The 22,108-nt window shown below is 41.9% G+C and overlaps 1 protein-coding gene across 1 annotated transcript in view; it reads left to right on the top strand.

Moving 5' to 3' along the window:
- Positions 1-22,108, top strand: part of nell2a (neural EGFL like 2a) — a 97,987-nt gene that overhangs the window by 66,705 nt on the left and 9,174 nt on the right. The window contains exons 16-17 of the mRNA XM_088006476.1: positions 15,609-15,749; positions 18,192-18,385. Coding sequence (XP_087862602.1) covers positions 15,609-15,749; positions 18,192-18,385 — 335 coding nt within the window. The remainder of the gene's footprint in view (positions 1-15,608; positions 15,750-18,191; positions 18,386-22,108) is intronic.

The following is a 22,108-nucleotide window of genomic DNA, read 5'->3' as shown; positions in this document are numbered from 1 at the left end:
ACAACTTTATTGTGTTTTACATGGCACACCAACAGAAAGTAATAAGCATTGTGAAGTGGGAGGAAAATACTTAACGGTTTTCAAGATTTTTTTTACAAATGACCTGATACATGTGACATACACTTGCATTTAGCCCTCTATTTTTAACACCCCTAAATAAAAACAATCTATAGTCTTTAGAAGTAACGCAATTACCAAATTTTCCAACTTTATGTAATTTATTTTTAGGATACATTCCTAAAAATAAGGGAGTTTGATTAGTCTGCTTTAATTGAACTGTAGTTTGAAACTCCAGGTTGTTTGGAGAGATGTGAACGAGTAATCGAACTCTGATGTGGACCAAAAAGCGAACTATGGCTGGTCAGTTCAATCAAAGGGAACTCTGGTGCATATCTAATTTTCATGTGGACTAGAGACCCATTGAAAACTATGAAGCCTTTTGTCCACTTTACAGTTAGGTGCTCCTTTGTGCTAACTCGTTAATTGAATCAAATTCAAGTACACGGATGTTTGTAGCTTTAACTTAAACCTGGTTCATGAATACATTTCCAAGGCTTCATACGTTGCATCTCTCCTCCGGTAACCGTGGTGGTGTAAAATAAACACACAAACACTTTTTGTAAAATCCGTGTCAATCTTTGTATCTTTCGGGGAGGCGAGTGGCCAAGCTAATGAAAAGTCGCGGCTCTTCAGTCAGGGTCTTTCTGTGTCCAAATACAGCAGACTGAGCTCTTCTCATTGGTCCAGCTATTGATTGAGTGCCCTTTTTTATGAGGCATCCTTTTTACTGCCCATCTTAAAGTAAATTAATTTCCTCGTAGTGCTGATCCGAGATGATGAGCCAGGAAAGAAAAAGGATGTAAAGTCTATCATCCTTCCCACGTTGGGTTGAGGAAAGTTCTACTAACCTTATCCCTTATGAATAACGTACTACTTCTGATAATTGGATATTTTTTACCCTCTGTATGGGTTTACATCTCAGCCTGTTTCTCTTTCGGTCTGTTTCGGTCTGCACTGCTGCGTTACGTTTCTGTTACTGTTTTGGCTGTAGCTGTGTTTCTACATAAAGCATTAACTAGTAAGTTCAGTAGAAAAACCATCGGACTCAACGGTCAGGACATGAATGTGTGATTTTAAAGGCTGTGATAATAACAGCGGGGAGCTCAATTATCGAGTCCTTTCTGTGAGTACAGAGTTGTCAACGGTTGGCCTTTGATTAAGGATGCTAGCTAAAGTGAATACCTTTTAGAAAACCACAGCAGCAAGGCAGTTCAAAGGGCTTTACATCATAAAAACACAAAAATACAAAGTCATGAAAGACAACATACAGATATCCCAGCCAGCATGCCTAGGTGGGACCCATGTGGGACAAAGGAAGGCTGATATATGGGTTCCATATGGGTTTGTCCGCGGGTTCCACGATGGCCCCACATGGGTTTGCCCATGTAGGGCCACAGCCCACATGGGCCCTACATGGACAAACCCATGTGGGCCACCACCATATAGGGCCCATGTAGGGCCCATGTGGGCTCTGGACCTACATGGGCAAACCCATGTGGGACCCATATGGTCTGCCCTTCTTTTCTCCACATAGGGACCACCTGGCATGCTGGCTGGGTATATAAGGAAAAAACCTGTGATTACTGTACTGCTAACAGAAGATGCCTATATGAAGTGAAAAGACCCCAAAATGTCCGACTGTTAAAACAAAACAAAAAAATAAAGCAATAACTGAAGTGGTTACAATTTGCCAGAAAACACGACTGGCCCAAACAATAATGACTCAGCAATTTGTGAGCTGGTGAAAGCAAAATTGCTCAATTGTATCTAATGTTCCGACAAGACATCCCCAAATACACCAGTTAGCCAGCAGCAACGTGCTGAACGACCAACGCCTGGACATTAAAAAAGTACAAGTTGTTAAAGTTTTTAAATTGAATGTGTCGTTTCTGGTGAGGAACAAAGCAAAGCAGAGGATTTGTGGAAAGTAGCTCAGTGGCTGAAATCAAATGAGTTTTTTATTTTCAATTTTTGGATTATTTTTGCTATGGTGTTAAAGTGTTTTAAAGGCAACGTTTCTCCAAACTTTTACGTCTAAGAAGGAGTTTGTCGCCCATCTGCTTTTCTACGAATAGCACTTGTGTATCATTTGACGACTGATGAAGTAGGTTTGATTCAAACTCTCTACGAAGAAAAATCGGCCCAAGTCTACAATTAGCAGGAGCAAGTTCCCATGTAAAAATGGAGCTTTAGCAGAGGTTCAAGCTGGAAGACTCCGCCCCCTCCGTTCACCCATTGACGTCATGCTCATCCCCGTCCTCAGCCTGGACCTCACCCTGCACGTTCAATCAGCAATCAGGCTCTTCATAAGAGGATCCACACCCAAACCGTCAGACGCTTCCCAGCTGCGTTCAACCCACCACCTCCCCATCTCCACCCTCATCCTTCGGTTCTCCAGGATGGAACCCTTCCTGACCACCACCACCAGTGTCGGGCCCCGGGGGAGAGCATCCCTAATCAGTTATCGGGATGTTCATCGAGTTCACATCAAATCTCAGCTCAAATCAGCTGCCGGGGCCCGAGCGCCAAAGAACTGTTATTCATTGCTGTCATTAAATCTTTTAATTGTTTCTTGTTCTCGTCTGAGTCTGTCCAGATTGAACTGGTGACATGTTGAATCATCTTGTTCCCACACTTAACTCCTTAATGTGCTCGTTTGTTAGTAGAGGACTAATGCCTCCTCTATTTAAATTCTGCATCTTTTGGTTAAGAGTCCCAAGCAAGTATCTGGTAGTGAAGGTATTATTCACTTTAAATTGCAGCTGCACGATCGTTACACACAACAGAACTCTCCCATGCATTTTCATGCCTGAAGCGACATGAAGTTTGCCGCCGCGGATGCTGGCGAGAGCATCTCTCCTGCTTCTCCGACAGTCACTCTCATACGTCTCGAGCACTGTGACAACCACTATCCTGATGTTCCTTCGTTGTGCTTCTAAGCCCCAAGACCATCATCGGGTCCCCAGTGCTACAAGGCTAAGGCCTCTGGCACTGTTGGGGGACTCCATCAGTCATTCATTCTGGAAGAAAGGCTTCTCCGTACCGCTTCCTCAGCATGACAGGAACTCCCAGCGCAGGCCTGTTTCTGCTGCTAGGACGCATGGCGGCTCCAGTTCTAGTAGTAGGAGGCGAGAGCAGCAGTTTGGGGAGAAAAGATGGAGATGTAACGGAGAGACTGACAGATGCAAAATTCGAGGAAGGGTTAGGACAGAGAGGTAGCGATTCGGAAACGGGTAAAAGGAGGTGAAGCGGAATGGATGATACGGAGACGCTGGGTGCGGAGGGGAAAAGCTGACAGATGCGGATCTGGAATGGGATATGCGGAGAGAGGGAGGGAGGGACGGACGGGGTTATTGAGTTTTTCCCTGAATTTGGACGTGGAATGCGGTTGCCCGAGGAGGAGGGAGAGGAGAAGCAGAGCTCGCCAGATGAACATGGAAAAGCTTTCACTAGGTTTTCGGGCTCCCCGCCCGCAGGACCCTGTGAGCTTTTAGAGGCCTCCCCAGGGACTCCGCCGCCCCTGCTGCCGCAGCATTAGAGTGACGGCCTGTCACAAGCTGCCGAACGATGACGACGAAGCATCCCCGCGCTCACACGTACCTTCGGTCCTCACGCACATCATCAACCTGCCGCCTGATTTCCGATCGTCACACGTCTGTGTGTAATTGGGCGCACGCTCTTAGCGTAATTGAGCATGTCTATTTCTCTGCCGCTGAGAGGGACGGCGCTGTTCAGCTTGGGTCTGCTCGTGTCCTCTGGTGACAATGTGTGTGTGCGTGTGCGTGTGTGTGTGTGCACTTCCCAACCTTGTCATTGCCATTCAGTGGGAATACGGGAAGGGAGGACAGGGGACACGCAGTGCTGACAGACAGTCAGCAGCTAGTGAAGAACTCTGACTCGCCATGAATTATGCAGGAGACAGCTGCGGCTGGGCACATCCACTTCAGTCACAGATAAAAATGGACGAAGGGCCAGCCATGTAATGTTTGCCCCCCAACATGTCGCGTAGCCGCCACGGTAGCCCCAGGCTAGCTCTTTGTCCCACATTTCCTCACAGTGCGATGGATAAATGTGGAAGTATTGGGCTCATTTTGCTGCAAAGTGGTTCTCATTTTGGAAGAAAGATGCGACCGCATCCACCAGCAGATTTCACAGTTGGACTCTGTGAGGCCTGCGTTGTTTGGCTGATGCTTTTCTCCCACAGCGCTTTGGTGCAAGAATGCACCAAAGCAAAGGGGAAGCAATTTTATTTGTTTTTTTTTCCCCTATTTGGTGTTTTTCCTCACTGAATTTGAATGTATGTAATAAAATCAATTTAGATTTATTTTCAAATGATACGTCCAGGTTTGCCGCCTCCGTCCTCTTTGATGTTGTTTTTCTTTCCATTTGCTCTCAGCAATTTTGTCTCCCGTAACATCAGTTGGACACCAAGCAAATCAGACAGAAGCAATTCGGCCTTGACCGCTTATGGCGCCATTTTGGATTAGTCGGATTCACAGACCTTCCTCTGAAAAGCTTTTAGTTTAAATGTGTGGCTCATGGGCGATGAAGAAGAGTAGCTACCCTTCTTCTCATCTTTGCTGCGTATATCATGAAAATGTGAATAAACACCGACTCCATGCTGAAGTAAAAGTTTGGTCTCAACTCACCAGAGAACCATTTGAGTTTAAATGATTTTTCGAGGCATTATAAATTTAAAATATCTCATAAATAAGATGCTTTTAGGTATGATGGAGGAGTAGGGCCACATTAAGACAATTTAAAAAAAAAATTATTACAATAATATGACCAAAATAAAGAATAATATTCTAACTTTATTTCCACATTTTATGAACTTTATTCTTGCACTTTTATTTTTTAATTTTTTCTTAGTTTGTCCGTCGTATAGATCAGAGCCAGGGACCGAACTTTTTTATCTTGTATGCTAAACATTAACGTTAGAAAATTGGACTCTAACATCTGTGAACGCCTGCTGCTTCCTCAAGTCTCAGTGTGTTTACTGGACTTGTTTTGTTAGATAAACACGGCTCGAGATATTGTGTTTTTTTTTTTTTTTTTTTTTTTTCTTATTTTCAGCTCATTATCCTCTGCTTTCGGCTCCCGCTAAGCTTATTAGGACGCCCGGGCAACAGTCGAAACTCTTTGTCGCCACGCTGTCAGCTCTGTAACTAATGACCATCTCAGCTGTCCTTCGTTGGCTTCTCGCTGGTTTCTCGGAGGACGGCGTGGACTGCTGAGGAGAGAGGTTTCTACTTGATGAGATGCTGAGATCGCACACCTCTTCCTTTTCATCTTTCATTTCATCTGCGGCTCTTGTGGGCACTTTTAATCAGCGGCACTGAATCACGTTTAGCATCAGCTCTGTTCTATAAGGACAAGGAGAAAGAGGTAAAAGATTTTTATGTCCAACATTAATGATCCAATTTAGATTTGTGCCTCCTACCTGCTGCTGTTCAAGAGCATCATCAAGGAGCTGTACGGTTTTACGCCCGCACGATAAATTGGTATTTTATTGAAAGCGAAAACGCAGCTTCCTCAACTCCTGATGTTTTACGGCTGCTCATCTTCTCCCAAAGCGATGTCCGTATAAAAAGGACGTTTTGATTCTTCGCCGGAGATATTAATCGCAGTAAAAGCTTTTGAGCGTGTTTTTTTTTTTTTTTTTTTTTCTTTCCTTCGTACTTCTGTATGAAATCCGTGTATCATGTTGGGGACTGACAAGAAAGTAAAAGAGATGGGAAGCAGAGTTTGAAGAAGATCTGTGTGACAGATGAAGTGAAGAAAAAAGGATGGGGGTATTTAATTATTGTGGGATATCTTGTCACGCCAGAAGAGAGGAGAGCAAAAGGCTGCAAGTAGGAGGTGATTTATGATAACATGTCTAAATGGAAGCAGAAAAGCGGAAATCAAAGTAAGGATTAGGAAGGGGTAGGGGTGAGGGGATGAGCAAGGTAAAACCATGAAGTTTGGTGAAGCAAAAGGATGGGTACAGACGACAAAACAGGCTTTTTTATTAAGGTTTGATGAAACTATTTGTTGACAACAATAGGCAGTTGTAACCTAAAGTTCCTCAACATTTTTAAGCAGTTGAGGAAGTGCCTTTCCATCTCAGAGAGGATGTTTTGTTAGAAAACTGTTTTGTTAATTACTCTTTTTCCAAAAAAAAAAAAGAGGAAGGGAAAAGGCAATGGAAGTGCTACTTTTGATTTATTTATATGCCCTACTTTCCAGAATCTTAGGATATCTGTCTCTATTAATATATGCCCTTATACATCAGGATTGAGTCAGAATTTTAGACAAAACTATAACAATAGAAACACAGTTAGCCGCATCACTTTGAGGAGGAGGAAAGCATTTTTGTGTGTGGAAATAAAAAGAAAAAAAAAAAGCACTCAACAGCTAACGGGTATCAAAGCTGCTCGTGTTGCATAATTTCAAAGAGCAAAGGCCACAGCGTGTCTGCTAATAATAACCCGCGAAAGCACAACATCATAGTTTCATCGCAGCCCAAATCTCCCCTGGGCTCATCCCACCCAGCAACTCGTGCTCAGGTAGTGAATAATTAAAAGCGAATTCCTTTTTTCCGCTCCTTGACAGCTCCCACGACGCGTTGCTGCAGCTGTCCCTCCTCTGCGCCGCGGTTTACCCACAAGGCCTGCAGGCCCGCGACTGTTTAAGCTCAAGCGACTTGTTTAAGCACGATGATTACATATTCATTATTTATTTAGAGACGGCTTTACAAAGCACTCACTCCATCAGCTATAATTAGTGTGTCTTAATTAGGCCCCGCTAATGGCCGGAGCTGTCGTTTAGCTGGGAGCAACCTGCTGCTTTCGCCCAAATGACACGTCTCCCAGGGACAGGTTGATGCCGTAGCTGCTTGTACGCAGTAAACAGCGCGGGGCGCGGGGATAGCTACACCGCTCTGAAGACTGACAGAATGAAAGAGCGTGCTTTTTATTAGTGCAGAAATGAAACATGCTGAGTAAACAAGCGTTCTGGTCGCGTTTATTTCTGTTCGGCTCCCCATCAGTCTTCAGGGAAGTGTCAGTTTTTTAACTTTGGCTAACCGGCTTTCGAGTTGTTGTTTTTGTTTAGATCTTTTTATGTATGTGAGATGGGAATATGCGCAGTAATTAAGAGCAGTCATTATCTTACCGACTCCTCTTAACTTTTGCTACATCCATGCGTACTATGAGGGATTGCTGTGAAGGAAGCAACACTACTCTCCACTGTCGCTACATGTTCATCTAGGAGGAGTCCATCCATCCATCCATCCATCCATCCATCCATCCATCCATCCATCCATCCATCCATCCATCCATCCATCCATCCATCCATCCATCCATCCATCCATCCATCCCTCCCTCCCTCCCTCTATCTATCCATCCATCCATCCCTCCCTCTATCAATTATCTGAATATACAGGTGCTGGTCATAAAATTAGAATATTGTGATAAAGTTCATTATTTTCCATAATGTCATGATAAAAATTAAATTGTCATATATTTTAGATTCATTGCACACCAACTGAAATATTTCAGGTCTTTTATTGTTTTAATTTTGATGATTTTGGCAAACAGCTCATGAAAACCCAAAATCCCTGTCTCAAAAAATTAGAATATTATGAAAAGGTTCTCTGAACGAGCAATAAAAATAATCATCTGAATCAACAAAGTAACTCTAAACACCTGAAAAAGATTCCTGAGGCCTTTAAAAACTCCCAGCCTGGTTCATTACTCAAAACCGCAGTCATGGGTCAGACTGCTGACCTGACTGCTGTCCAGAAGGCCATCACTGACATCCTCAAGCAAGAGGGTGAGAAACAGAAAGAAATTTCTGAACGAATCGGCTGTTTGCAGAGTGTTATATCAAGGCACCTCAGTGGGAAGTCAGTAGGAAGGAAAAAGTGTGGCAGAAAACGCTGCACAACGAGAAGAGGTGACCGGACCCTGAGGAAGATTGTGGAGAAGGGCCGATTCCAGACCAAATTAAATTTTCATCTCCATAAAACTTTTCAGCAGATGGAAGCATGAAGTGCTCCAAAATCTTCTGATAGCTGCTGCATTGATCCTGCCCTTGATAAAACCCAGTGGACCAACACCAGCAGCTGACATGGCACCCAGACCATCACTGACTGTGGGTACTTGACACTGGACTTCTGGCATTTTGGCATTTCCTTCTCCCCAGTCTTCCTCCAGAGTCTGGCACTTTGATTTCCGAATGACATGCAAAGTTTGCTTTCATCCGAAAAAAGTACTTTGGACCACTGAACAACAGTGGTCCAAAGTGCTGCTTCTCTGTAGCCCAGGTCAGGCGCTTCTGCCGCTGTTTCTGGTTCAAAAGTGGCTTGACCTTTGACCTGGGGAATGCGGCACCTGTAGCCCATTTCCTGCACACGCCTGTGCACGGTGGCTCTGGATGTTTCTACTCCAGACTCAGTCCACTGCTTCCCCCAAGGTCTGGAATCGGCCCTTCTCCACAATCTTCCTCAGGGTCCGGTCACCTCTTCTCGTTGTGCAGCGTTTTCTGCCACACTTTTTCCTTCCTACTGACTTCCCACTGAGGTGCCTTGATATAACACTCTGCAAACAGCCGATTTGTTCAGAAATTTCTTTCCGTTTCTCACCCTCTTGCTTGAGGATGTCAGTGATGGCCTTCTGGACAGCAGTCAGGTCAGCAGTCTGACCCATGATTGCGGTTTTGAGTAATGAACCAGGCTGGGAGTTTTTAAAGGCCTCAGGAATCTTTTTCAGGTGTTTAGAGTTACTTTGTTGATTCAGATGATTATTTTTATTGCTCGTTCAGAGAACCTTTTCATAATATTCTAATTTTTTGAGACAGGGATTTTGGGTTTTCATGAGCTGTTTGCCAAAATCATCAAAATTAAAACAATAAAAGACCTGAAATATTTCAGTTGGTGTGCAATGAATCTAAAATATATGACAATTTAATTTTTATCATGACATTATGGAAAATAATGAACTTTATCACAATATTCTAATTTTATGACCAGCACCTGTATAATATCTCAACATTACTGGGTTGTAAGATTTGAATTTTTCTGACTTTTAAAGGTTTTCCACCTCGATAACAATCTATTTTATTTATTAGGCTCACATAAGTTCAAGCTGGCTAACAACTCCTTGCGTTTGTCGTGTGAAATGCTTATTTTTTTGACAAAAACAAGTTCTGTCTGAAAAGCACCATGTTAGTTTAATATGTGGTTTTGACTATAACAAGAGTCAAAACTCTAGAAAAATGGTAAATTAAGAAAACTTACCGTGATTCTCAAACAAGGCAGTATAAGTTGAAAACGGTGCTGGTAGACGGTGGAAGGGGGCGGAGCTTTTCAGTGTAATTTTTTTTTACACTCATTTTGGAGAATTTTCATTAGCACTTAATTATTATTAACTTCAAAATAATTTATTTCCTTTAGCACTTTACAAGTTACTCTGTAAAGAATAAATACATTTTTTTTAAAACTTGTGCTTTAATATTCAAATAGTGTTAACAAGGTGATGCTCAGCCATCTGCAGGAAATCTGCAAATCTATGAAATCCAGTACTGTATGAATTGTATCTGGATCACACATGCAGCCATTGTTGCTTCTGTTCGCTCTCCTCGCAGTCTGTTTCAGACATCATCCGTCCTCCCACTCATAAAACCTGGGAGCTGCTGGAGCAATTCGTTAACATCTTTAAGTTCAAGAAACAAATGAACAGTCTTTTGAAAACTCACCTGTGCTGCTCTGTTTTATTTTTTCACTAATAATTGCCAGTCACGCACACTGAGTTTTACTGTAAAGATGGAGGGATTACATAAGAGAGTGTCATCAGAGCGTTCCTGCAGACACAAATTGTTCACAAGTCTTGTTTCCAGTTTCCCTTGATTACTCACCCACTCTCCCACTCAAGTGCTTGCAGATACGGATTTGCATTTCAGTGTCTTTTTCATCTCCAGGAACTCTGCGTGGAGCCGGGTTTGACTTGGATTTCCCCACGAATCGCTGCTGTTTAGGCTTTATTTCCTCTTTTAAAAAATCAAGTGCGCATCGACAAGGGAATGTCTGTTCTTTGCCCTTTACCGTGAAGTTGAAGGCTCAGGAGTCTTTTCTTGATCTGACATGAAAGGTTGGCTGATCAGGAAAATCTGTTAGCAGCTACAGGTTAAAGAAGGAGTTACTTTCTTTAAAAGAAAATTCTACACATGCCTCAGATCAGGTCCTACGTCGTAGTGACGCCAAAGAGCTTGAATTTTGCGTTTCCTTTTTTTTCCCCAACATCAATTGGAGAGTGAATGTTCGTACTTTGTTTGAGAAAGTCCACAATTGTTTTGCTGGTTTTGGGGTGGTTGTAAAACCACAATGTCCTTCAGTTCTGCATGCTTTCTCATTGCTGCCATTGATGAGACCCAACATTGTGAAGTCATCAGCTTATTTAAAAATGAAGCTATACAAACATAAGTGAGGACAGTACAGAGCAATGGGCAAAGGACACAGCCTTGAGGGACGCCTGTGCTGATGGAAAGAGTGGAGGAAGTGTTCCCACTCTCTCACACACTGTGTACGATTTGGTACAAAGTCCAAAATCCAGTCACATAGCGTGTTGTTAAATCTAACATTACAGTTCCTTTGGCCATATTGTATTGAACATTGAGCTAAACAGCAGCTTTGCATCCGTCCTTTGAGATCTAGATATCCCAGAAATGTGTAGACCATGTGGTAATGGCGTCCTCTGTCAAATTGAAATGGATCGTATGTTGGTGGTTTAGCTTTCTTTAAGTCTCTCAAGGCATTTAGCCGGTATGGGGTTCAGTGCCACAGATCTGTAATCGTTTAGATATGTGATATTAGAGTCTTTAGGGATGGGGATCATTATAGTTCCTTAAAAGCAGAGAACCAGGAAGTGGACAGCAACATATTGTTGACCGAAGCATGTAAGACGGACGCTGGAATTGGGTGAGAATTAGGATTCTGTATTGGAGGCGTGTTTGGCAGCCATAACAACTTTGGCACAAAGTTCTGCTTGTGGGAGAAACCTGAAGAAGGCGAACAATAAAACAGGGGGAACACAAAGAAAAGGTAAAAGAAATGAGCTTGCCATCAGCGACAGACGAAAATAGAACAAAGTGAAGAGGTTATTGTGAGCGTGGACAATGAAAAAGAAGCCGTGCAGAGGTGAGGCTAAATCTACGTCTCTATTCTGCCCTTTTCCTGCTCACAGAGACAGCGGACTGCGAGGGTTTGCCGGAGGTTATAATGAGAGCACCTCTGTTTCTGCCTCGGCTTTGAGCTGCAGACTGAGAAAAAGAAACACCTGGGAAGGTGAAGGCGGCGGATGAACAAAACTGGAGGAGGGCGGTTTCATGGCAAGCAGACATAAGAAGCTCTCAGAGGGAAATCCGGATGTTTTTTTTTTTTTGTCTTTCTTTCTTTCTTCCTCCACTTTGTCCTTTGAGAGATGCCTTAATAGAGCTCTTGTTTCCGGGCTGCCACTCAGGATAACGAGAAATATAATTGCAGTCTATCTCGTACTCACTTGTTCTCTCTTTCTTTACCTCCTCCTCCTTCCTTTTTCCCTTCCGTCTTCCTTGACCTCCTCACGCTTCTCTGTCTACACGTACACAAGGTATTTCAGTCATTTTCATGTCTTCCCCATCACCAGGGCAACGGCGGTGTCTTAGCTTCTGACCTTTCCAGTGGAAGAGAAACAGGCCAATTTCATTTTTTTGTTTGTGTAGTCGTTTCGTTTTCCCGGGGAGGAGAGCGGCATCGTTTAACGAGTGAAACTACCCAGCCGTCCCCGTGTATGATTGAACAAAAGGCAAAAAGCGTCTCGATTCTACGGGGACGGCGTCTCTCTGCAGCGGCCTTGTCTGACTGTCATTGTTGATGATTTAATTGCTACGATCTTCCCTTCTCATTTAGAAAGAAAAAAAGATAAAAAAAAACAAAACAGAGAAGGCGCTCTATCCCAGCTGTGCCTCCATGTAACCGTGTCAGAAGTGCGGCTGAGTTTCTCCGTCCTGAAAGCGCGGCGGCACTTGAAAAGTTGATTTGACAGCGGCGCGGCGGCATAATTGCGGCTGACAGGTTTGCGTAGATAAAAGAGGAAAGCGACAAATCTTTTGTAGAGGGTGTAAGCCTCTGTTGTTATCGCCAGACAGCGGAGCGTTTTAAATACCTGAATGAAACCGGCTGAAAATAACCCATTTTGCATATTTTTAGACATTCGCTTCATCATCGCCCTCCTGGTATAAATAGCATCTGACGGGCACAGTTGTACTTTAAACTGCTTCGTGCAGCAGGAAATGCGGAGGCTGAATTTCAGCTTGAAATTTTCCATATACTGGCAATGCACTTTTTTTCCCCTCCCTTTTTTTTTTTTTTTTTTTTTAAAGGTTCTTTTTTTTTATCATCCTGACATTCAGAGGCGGAAATAAAGTATCGGATAATTCTCTTCAGAGCTGGGGAGAATGCAGCGTAATTTTGAATGATTGGAGTGAAATACTGTTTGCTGTGGACTTTATGAAGCTGTGTGCCTGAAACCGGCTCTAAGAAGAGAAAATGAGCCTCTCTGCTGTCTTCGTGGTGGTGATTAGTGAAATACAAAAGTCATCTAGCAGAGACGGAGCTTTAAACCTGCAGATGACTTGGACTGTCCAAGTCATGTATCAGATAAATACAGAGCATTTCAAAATTGCTCCCCACTTCTTGACATTTCTCACCTTTTTGTCTTGTAAAAGCAGCAAAACATGTTGTATTTTATTGGCTTTTTCTGTCATGGATGAACACAAAACAGAAAGGGATGCATGTTTTGGAAGGTCCTCACAAATAAAGCTCTGAAAGACAAAAAAATAATCTTTGGTCTTTTACAAATCTGACACGTTAGGTTAGTTTTCATTTATAGCTTTAATACTTTGCGATCAAAGCTGGAAGTCTTAGAATGTGGCTTCACCAATCTGCAGACTGAAATTGGCTCGTCTCAAGGTCAGTCAGATTTAAGACGAGATCGTTCGAGAACATCAGCTTTGCCACAGAATCTCAGTAAGATTTAGCTACAGACTTTGACTAGGCCATTATAGCACAATGATGTTAACCCTTTGAAGACGAGGTCTAAATGGCCATCCCGGCGCGCAGTCTCTCTTCTCAGTGCGTCAGCGCTCGCTATGAAGCCATGTAGCGATAGCTAGCAAAACTACTACTAACACTGCACACACCACGAACTCTAACAGCACACTTATAGTCTAAAGCATGGCTGCGCCCTAGTCTCTTGCCATATCCAAGTCCCCCCCCCCGTCTCTCTCTGCGTGTCTCCGTTCTACCTAGCAACAGACCGTCAACACATTTTCATTGGTTGTTTCAAAATGTGGTACATTTAGACCCCACAAAATAAGGCGGAAATTATCAATCTTATTTCTGGCTTTATTTTGAAGTAAATAACCACAAAACCAATATAAAAACACACTTTTATAAAGTTTGAAGTCCGTGCTGTCCAACAGAGTTGAAATGAAAACTCGGTATGCGTCCATGTTATTACGAAGCCTTATAAATGCGTCACATGCTTGTACGCTGCACGGTGGGCAGCGACTACATAGGGTTAAACCATTCCGTTGCAAATGTGGCTGGATTTTCAGAGTCCAAGAAAATGAATTTTTCCATTTTTTGAGTTACAATATTATGAGTTGTTCCACTGGCAGATTGTTTCACTTAGATCTTATACCACTCCATTAATATGAAGGAATTATTGACTTAAAACAAGCTTTTAATATCTGGCTGAAAAGTAAGTTTGTTCTGTCTTATTTCATGTGCACTAAGTTATCTGAACTAGAAATTAAACCAAAAATGCTTGGTAAGATTTTGTTTTTGCAGTTTAGCCTTAAAATTAATATAATTGGCAAAAAAAAAAGAAAGAAAGGAAAAAAAATTACTTCTATGTATTTTAACCGTCACTATTAAATCCGCCGTTCTTCTTTAATATCTGTCTAATCCTGAAACTAGACAAAGATACTTGGTAAGATTTTGTGTTTTTACAGTCTACTGTTTGCAAAGGAGTGTATTTAGAGGTATCAGTGTAAAGGGGAGTGGAAATAAAAAAAAAAAAAATGCAAATCACTGTTACGAATATTTATTTGCAAATCTTTTTAACGAAATACAATAACGTCTGTGACATGACGGGATGCGAACAGGTTGAAGAGGCGCCTTTGCGGGTCACTGTAAAACTTTAATCTGCAGAACATTTTGATCAACAGTTAATCTGCAGCAGAATTTCTATTTAAAGGCCGGGGGCTCATTAGCCAATAGATCTTAATCCTATTACTGGCTGGATGGTGGGGGACCATGAGCCCTTCTGTCAGTCGCTTGAGGGTGTGCGGGCGGCGTGTGTGTGTGTGTGTGTGTGTGTGTGTGTGTGTGGGTAGAGTGGGGGTGGGGGGATACTTTTGCAGTACAGATGTGAAGAAGGTCATACGCGGCACACTGCCATTTTCATAATGAGAGCAAAGCATCATGCATCATGCACAATCATAAAAAAGCCATCACCGGCCAAGCAGACACATTTAATCACGGCACATGTCGGGAGCTAACATATTTAGCCCCGCCGCATAATAACAGGCTTTATTCCCTCCTTCACGTGGGTCTGGCCCCGGGTTTAATTAAATGTTAGCCGAAATATCAGAGTAATCTCTCTCTCTCTGTCTGTCAGTCTGTCTCTGCGTGTGTGCGCATTATGCTCATTGTTAACAGCTGAATAGTTCTCGGATGATGTTTGCAGGGATGCCTGCTGTAATAACGGAGAGGTTTAACGTCGGCCCGTTGTAAGCGGGGAGAAGAGTGAGCGTCTGAAAAGGAGACACAAAGAACAGAGAACAGAGAGACGAACGCAGAACGACGGGGGAGACAAACGCGGGGAGGAGAAAACCCGGAGCACTTAATCTCAGTGTTGCTATAAAGACGAGGAAGCGGAGACGAGGATTTTTTTTTTTTCCCTGAGTGCATCTCTGTGAAAATAAACATAAACTCCATCCACCGACAGCAGCCACCCAACGGCTGAAAGAAACCGTGCCAGAGCCATTTGTTCAGGGTCTTTCTTTTTTTTTTTTTTTCCACGACAGAGTTTTTTTCCCCCCTCAATAAAATAAATCGAGAGTGCACTGACTTTGGAAATAATCTGTTTACCTGCATGTCAATGCATTTTGCTACATCTTTCTGCCGGGGCGTTTTTGTTACGACTCAGTCTTGTTAGAATGCGCTTCTTGTTTCCAGTTAGTTTTCTTTCTTTCTTTCTTTCTTTCTTTCTTTCTTTCTTCTTTTTCATGCCCTGCTATCTTTTATTGATTCAGATGTCATTCTCTGGCTGCGAAATTGTCTGATCAATAAAGCCTTTTGGTCTGGATGCTCTCAAATGCAAGACAAGTTGTTTTATTAATTACGAATCAGTCAGAGTCCAGAACGCCCAAGAGGCGAGAGTGAAAGCGCAATATCTGAGTAAAAGGCTGATTCTGAAGCAAACGTATCGACTGTACGTGTCTTATTGTCTCCTCCTCAGACATTGACGAGTGTGCGGACGGCTTTGTTGAGTGCGATAGTAAATCCACTTGTGTCAACTTGCCCGGCTGGTACCACTGCGAGTGCCGCGACGGCTACCATGACAACGGCTTGTTTTCCGCCAACGGGGAATCGTGCGTAGGTGAGTTGTTCCTTTTCTTTATTAAATATTCAAAAGTTTGGTAGGAGCGAACTCCAGGTGTCCCTTTTTCTTTGACACTTGAAATGAAGAAAATATCAGGCATGGGCTGGTATCCGATTCTCACAGATCTGAATATTATGTTCTGTCAGTCTGCTGTGGAGGGTTAAAGCTCTTCTGCCACCATCAGAACCAGAGACTTGAAAACAACCTGATAAAGAAGGAGATTATCATAAAATCCACAAAATTACAGACAAGCACGAGCCTCCTCTTCATGAGACATACCAACAGAGCGTCTTCAGTCAGAGGCTTCATCAGAGTCTCTGTAGCACAGTCAGCTATAGGAGTTTGTTCTTGCCCACGGCAGTCATTTATGTTCCCTCTGGGATTAATAAAGTATTGTTGAATTGAATTGACTTGAATAGAAATGCTAGTTTTTATGGTGTCTTGGTGTTAACAAGTAACATTTTGTATTAATACAAAAATGGATAATGTTATGTAATTCAAAGAATCTCCATCGTTTTTAGCCCTTAAATAACAATTTGAGAGGAAACTAATCTAAACTAAATAATTATTAAGAGCTAATAAGCTTGAGGTAATTTGTTTTTATCAGAGCTGATAAGGACAAAATAAATAAGAACACAGTAAAATACAAGGTTTTCTGAAAATAGCGTCCAGTTACAGAGCTGTGAGACAATATTATCTCTATTAGCTTCTGTTGTCCCAAACTGTCACAGGTATTTATATAAGAAAAAGATTACATGAGTAAACCTGAGCTCTCCCTTTAACAGGCGCTGTTAAATGCTGAATGATGCTGCAAATATATGAAAAGGAAAAGCTAAATAAACTAAAAAAAATTTTTTTTTTTTAAATAATCAGATGAAAAGCTTGTTTTCAGGATCGTATCAGAGCTGGAAACTGAAGATGAAGCATGTAACAGGCAGATGGGACCATAAGATCTGAACAGATGAAGAAGAGGAGGTTTTTAGATGGTCGTTATTGCAGCTTGGCAAAGTTGAAAGTCAAATTGTGTTACATAAAAGGCAGAAATATTAGAAATGATGCTGGTAAATCAAATACTTGCAGACATAATTCAGCTTAGTGCACAAGTAGCCGTCTGTTGCTGACAAAAAAAAGTTCAAGAAAAAACTTTTTTCTTAAAAGTTTAACTTTGTAACAGGACATTGTGATAATCAAATCTCTCAACAGCCTAAGAATTCAGAAATTAATAAAAACTATTCAATCAGGAGAAAAGAAGAATAAGGTCTCCAAGTGCCACCGAGAGATTATTTTACAACATCATCAAAATAATATTTTCAGTTTGTTCTGTTTTGCATTTACAAAGAAAAAGCTGGTAGTTTCTCATCAGTGAGGGGCAAAAAATAAATCCAACATGGCTGCCGTCTGTTTCAAAACTACGTCATGACTTGCTGTTAAGTGTTTGCTCTACTAAAAGCTTTTATTTTTTTAAATCTTACACATAGTAGTATGTGCATGAAATTCAGTGAAACACATTAGTGTTAGCTTGTCTCTTAGCACAGCAGTCGCTGCGTCTCACTAGTTTTAAGAGTTGGTTGAGTTGGGTTTTGTGTAATTCCCAGATTTTAAATTTCCAGCTTCAAGTAAATAAATACAAATATTTCTCTCCTTAATGTAAACATAAAATAATTTCCGCAGTATTTCTCGTTAAAAATAGAGAAATGCAGCCACAAATTTAACCATTGTGACTGAATTCAGTCCAAAATGTGATCAGTGAATCAAATAATTTTTTTTTTGCTTGCAGGTTTGCTTCATGTCTCAATTTCAGAAATAGAGTTTTGAAATTTAGGAGGCAAAATAGTTTCCCTGACAAGTTCAGTCAGCTTCTATCAAATGTTTTTGATTCAGGGAGATGCATGTCGTATTTAAGTTCTTTTTGCCTCCCTCTTCCCTAAAAAAATGTCTCTTTTCTTTCTGAAGCCTGTTAATTTTAAAAAACAAACATTTTCTTAGCACGTCGGCAGACATGTGGAGGCCGTCGGAAGCGAAACCCTCAATCAACAGAAACACGGAAGAAATGGGCGCAACAATTGAGCTGGTGCTGCTGCTCCATTCTTTGACCCCCATCTTAGCCGTCATCTGGATCTGAAAGGGCCAAGAAAGAACGCGCATTAAAAGCACTCTGAAATAATAATGAAAAAAAAAAAAAAACATAAATGATAACAACCTGTCTGCACCTCTCAAAAGCAGAATTTGGCCAAAGTGGGTTTCTGGGTTACATTGCTGTCTCGCGCTGCAGAATTGACGCGCCTGCATTGCTCTTCTGCATCAAAACCAGACTTAATTTCTTTTTTTTAATGTCCTTTTTTTATTACTATTATTATTATTTCCAAGCAGATCATGCACAGAAACAGCTTTGCCTGCACAGAGCATATGCATGATGTCATTCCTTTGTGCTCCCTGCAGATATTAACGAATGCAAGACGGGGAGGAACACCTGCGCCAACGACACAGTGTGCTTCAACCTGGAGGGAGGCTACGACTGCCGGTGCCCCCACGGGCATAACTGCACCGGCGACTGTATCCATGACAACAAGGTCAAGCACAGCGGGCAGATATGGGTGCTGGACAGCGACAGGTGCTCGGTGTGCTCCTGCCAGGTAATAAACAGGGCAAGATGGAGAACAGAGAGAGCTTAAAGGTAGGGGTGGGTGGAGCTCTGCAGACAGAGGGGCAGATGGCGGAGCGGGACATGTGTTCCCAGCAGGCACCGGGGCGCGGGACGCTACTGTTCCGAGGTTGGGATAACCTTGTATCTAGACAGGCTGATTTCATTTAAAGCAACAAATAAAGCTGCTGTGGCTAATAATAGTGCCCCGTATTGCAGTCGTAATGACTAATTTTATGATAGCCGCGGTTGTAATAATCACTATAATGTTTAGAGGCCACTTGATTTTCATCTACAGATGAAACATAAGGTGCATGAGTGGATACGTACGGGCAAATGAGCTGAGCAGGTCACACTGATTGTTGAGTTTTGTAGAGAATATGAAAAGCAAGATCAAAATCTTCATGCAACAGCAAGTAATGAGATCAAATTTAAAGATGCCTTTCTTTCATACATTTTTTTCAAAATTAATCAGTCACTGTCAGTCAGCAGTTCAACTAAAATAAAACTAAATTATTTGTGGAAATTATGACATTCTGCAGTTGAGTTCATTTGTAAGGTCACATCAGAGTCACTTGTTTCCATATGCATCTCAGTATCTTGCTCATGAAAAGCTGCTTGTTTTACCCACAGACATGTTAAATGTCAACAAACTACTATACATGACCTTATTGGCTTACCCTGACCAGTGACCTTCTCCCTGTCCGTGAACTCACTGAATGTCATCAGTTCGTACTTTTGGGGTGGTAGTTGTTACTCCATAAACATACCAAAGGTTAGCTATTTAGCTATTCTTAGCATTAAGTATGTGTTTAAAAATGAAGTTACTGGAAGAAAAATGTTTAGATATTTATTTTTCAAAGGAAACTTAATTTTCTGTGGATGCACTCCAGCTGTTCGGTCAAATATGTTGACAGGTGCTGGTCATTTTGCCCCTTTGGTACTTTGGTTGCTTTATCTTCTTCTTCGCAGGCACAAAAAAAAGCCCTGTTTGCCACAGCATGTTAATTTGTACCCACCCTAGAGAAATTTCCTCAAATTGGCAAAGTGACCCAAAGCTGACTCCAGCAAATACCACGGAGGCTGAACGTGCTGCAGCAAAGTTCCTCTGTTTGGTCCTTTTGTGAGAGGTCAACCTCTGTCTGTCATGAAACACGCTGGATTTGGAAATGCTTGCAGTAACTACTTGGGTTAAGACAAGGGTCTGGATGCTCCACAGACATGATAAATGTCTGTGCAGCACACAGGCTGCTGCTCACCACACTAACTTTACGATGCGTTGAAACAAAGCATGTCCAATTTACATGTAGTGTTTGCTTTAAATAAGTAGCAAGCATACCCACTTGTCCCTGCAAGGACAAGTGGGTATTTTTTTTCTTTCTTATAAGAGTAAGAAAACTAGTGGAAACCCGCTTTTTCTTCCATGCGACGGAAGCCGTCCCCTACGGGGCTAATCAAATGTCACCTCCGTCCTTCGTAAGGAAGATGTTTTCCTCGCCAACAAATGACATTTGACAATAGACTGTAAAGAGACAGGGAGAGTTGTGTCTTTCTATTTTAATTAATAAAAATATATACTTATTAGCAAAGGAGCAATCATGACACTGTTACGTGAATAATCGTATGGCTCACGGACAGTAAGGCGTTGCTGTTTGTTAACGCTAAAGTGCAAACACGCCGCTGTTGGATCTTCAAAAGAGACAAAGTGAAGTGGATAATGTAAGTTCTTTGCAGCAAATTATACTTCATCTTCTGCCTCTGTGGGGGAAAAAAAAAAGATTTATACTGTAGTTTGCACTCATTCATAGTTAATAATTGAGCAGATAGTGTAACTGCATGTTCATAAAGCGGCACAAATAAATATTTTATATCACCAGTGGGTAAAATGAGTTTTATGTAATGTGTTTGCAGTGACAAACCCACAAAAATTAACAGCTAACTTTTTCCGTTCCACCCCCCCCCGGTACCTGGAGGAACATTCAGCGGCGACGGAAAAGAGGGAAAAACGAAACGCAGAATATGACTAAAATGGCTAAACTAAACTAAACTAAAAAGATAACAGGAATATAACAAATGGTTTGGTTTGAAATTTGAAAAATGCCAAGTGTATGAAGAATTGCAATGTTTAAACCCTCCAGCTAGCGTCAGGTAGCTGGTGCCAGATTATAATTTTCTGTCTCTTCATATAAGCATCAGCAGTCACTAATTAACTAACAGATACGCCAATAGAAAGACCAAATTGTAAAATCGGGCACAAACTTATTCCAGTTTTTTATTAGTTTAACATCAGAATAATCTAAGCTAGTCTGCAGCTTCATCTTTTCCACGTTAGCACATTTACAGTTTGCATTTGTCGCAACGCGTTTGAACCAGTTCATTTAACAGACAAGTCGTGTTATCACTAATCCAAATTGTTGCAATTGAGCTCCGCAATAGCCATTTAATTTGAGTTTGTAACTCCTGTACAGCATGCGTTGTTATAAAATGTCCAAACTGCGTGTGGGACGTGATAACACTCAACTGGTTCTGACAAGTTCAAAGTTAAAATTAATACTCATAAATAATCAGAGCACTTCCTCACATGAACTTCACTTCGGATCAACGCCGTGCAGCAAGTGGAGCGGAAGCCTCGTCTTGCAGATTTCGTGTTGAGGGATGTTTTCTAGGCCGCCGAGCTGCAAAAATGCACATATGAGTTCCTCAAATTTTCACTGGACGTTTTCACTGCACTGCTGCTTCTCTTTTATGCAGTTATTTTTTATTTTTTGTACTTATTTAGAGGTTTGCTTGGATAAAGCTCCCCGTAATGCTTTTGTGTGTGAAAACTTGGTGAACAATGTGGCTTTCAGGCTCTTGCTAGCCTCCTATGTCGTCATCAAAGCAATCGAAAATAACTTTTTATTTCAACTTGTGTTAATTTATCCAATTTCTTTTGATTCTCGGCAAACGAGGGAGATTGACGGGACACGACAGCGACGCTGTTTTGACGGACGAGCAGTATGTGCTGTCGCACTTCTTGAACGTTTTGATTGACTCAAGTTTCTGACGTTGTTGTTTTGATCACTTCCTGGCATCCTGGCGGTGAGACACCTGGGAAGAACGGGTCCGGGAAAAACTCATTCTGTCACCTCAGAGATGTTTTATTTCATTTTTATCGGGTTGCGGCGCCGTCACGCTCCGAATTCGCAGCGTTTTACTCGACCTAATGCCGAGTGTCTGGGAGTAGTGGAAGGCGATTATAGTGGATTAGTGTCGGTGGTGAATGATCAAGCGGCAAATTATTCATTTGATTACAAAGGAGCAGGACAGAAATGGCTCCCTAATTAAATGAGTTGTTTAATTGATTTGAGAGATTGAGGTGCTGCCTGTCAAAATTAGTGGCATTGAGCAGATTAAGAGGCAGGGGAGTAAACATGTTATTGTTTTGGAAGTGGTTGGACCCAGCTGGATATTAAATGGAGCACCGTCACTAAGTGATGGGGGGAAACCAAGGTCAAAGACCCCCAGACAATGGAGAGATAAGAATGTGTCCAGACTGAGCCTGTTCAGTATGCAGTAGACACTCGTTATTGAAAAGGCACGCACAAATGTAAAATACATATGCATTTGAATCAAGGTGTGTTGCAACTATACTGTTGAAGTCAGTGCTATCTTACACTCTCGTCTCATCATTGGTATTAAAGTCATATTCAAATGAGATTTAATGTTTTTATTA

Source organism: Poecilia mexicana, unplaced genomic scaffold, assembly GCF_051168715.1.
Source record: "Poecilia mexicana isolate PSO_F unplaced genomic scaffold, ASM5116871v1 scaffold_6, whole genome shotgun sequence".
Classification (NCBI taxonomy): Eukaryota; Metazoa; Chordata; class Actinopteri; order Cyprinodontiformes; family Poeciliidae; genus Poecilia; species Poecilia mexicana.
The sequence above is the reverse complement of the archived record's forward strand: the minus strand, read 5'-3'. Positions and strand labels throughout refer to the sequence as shown.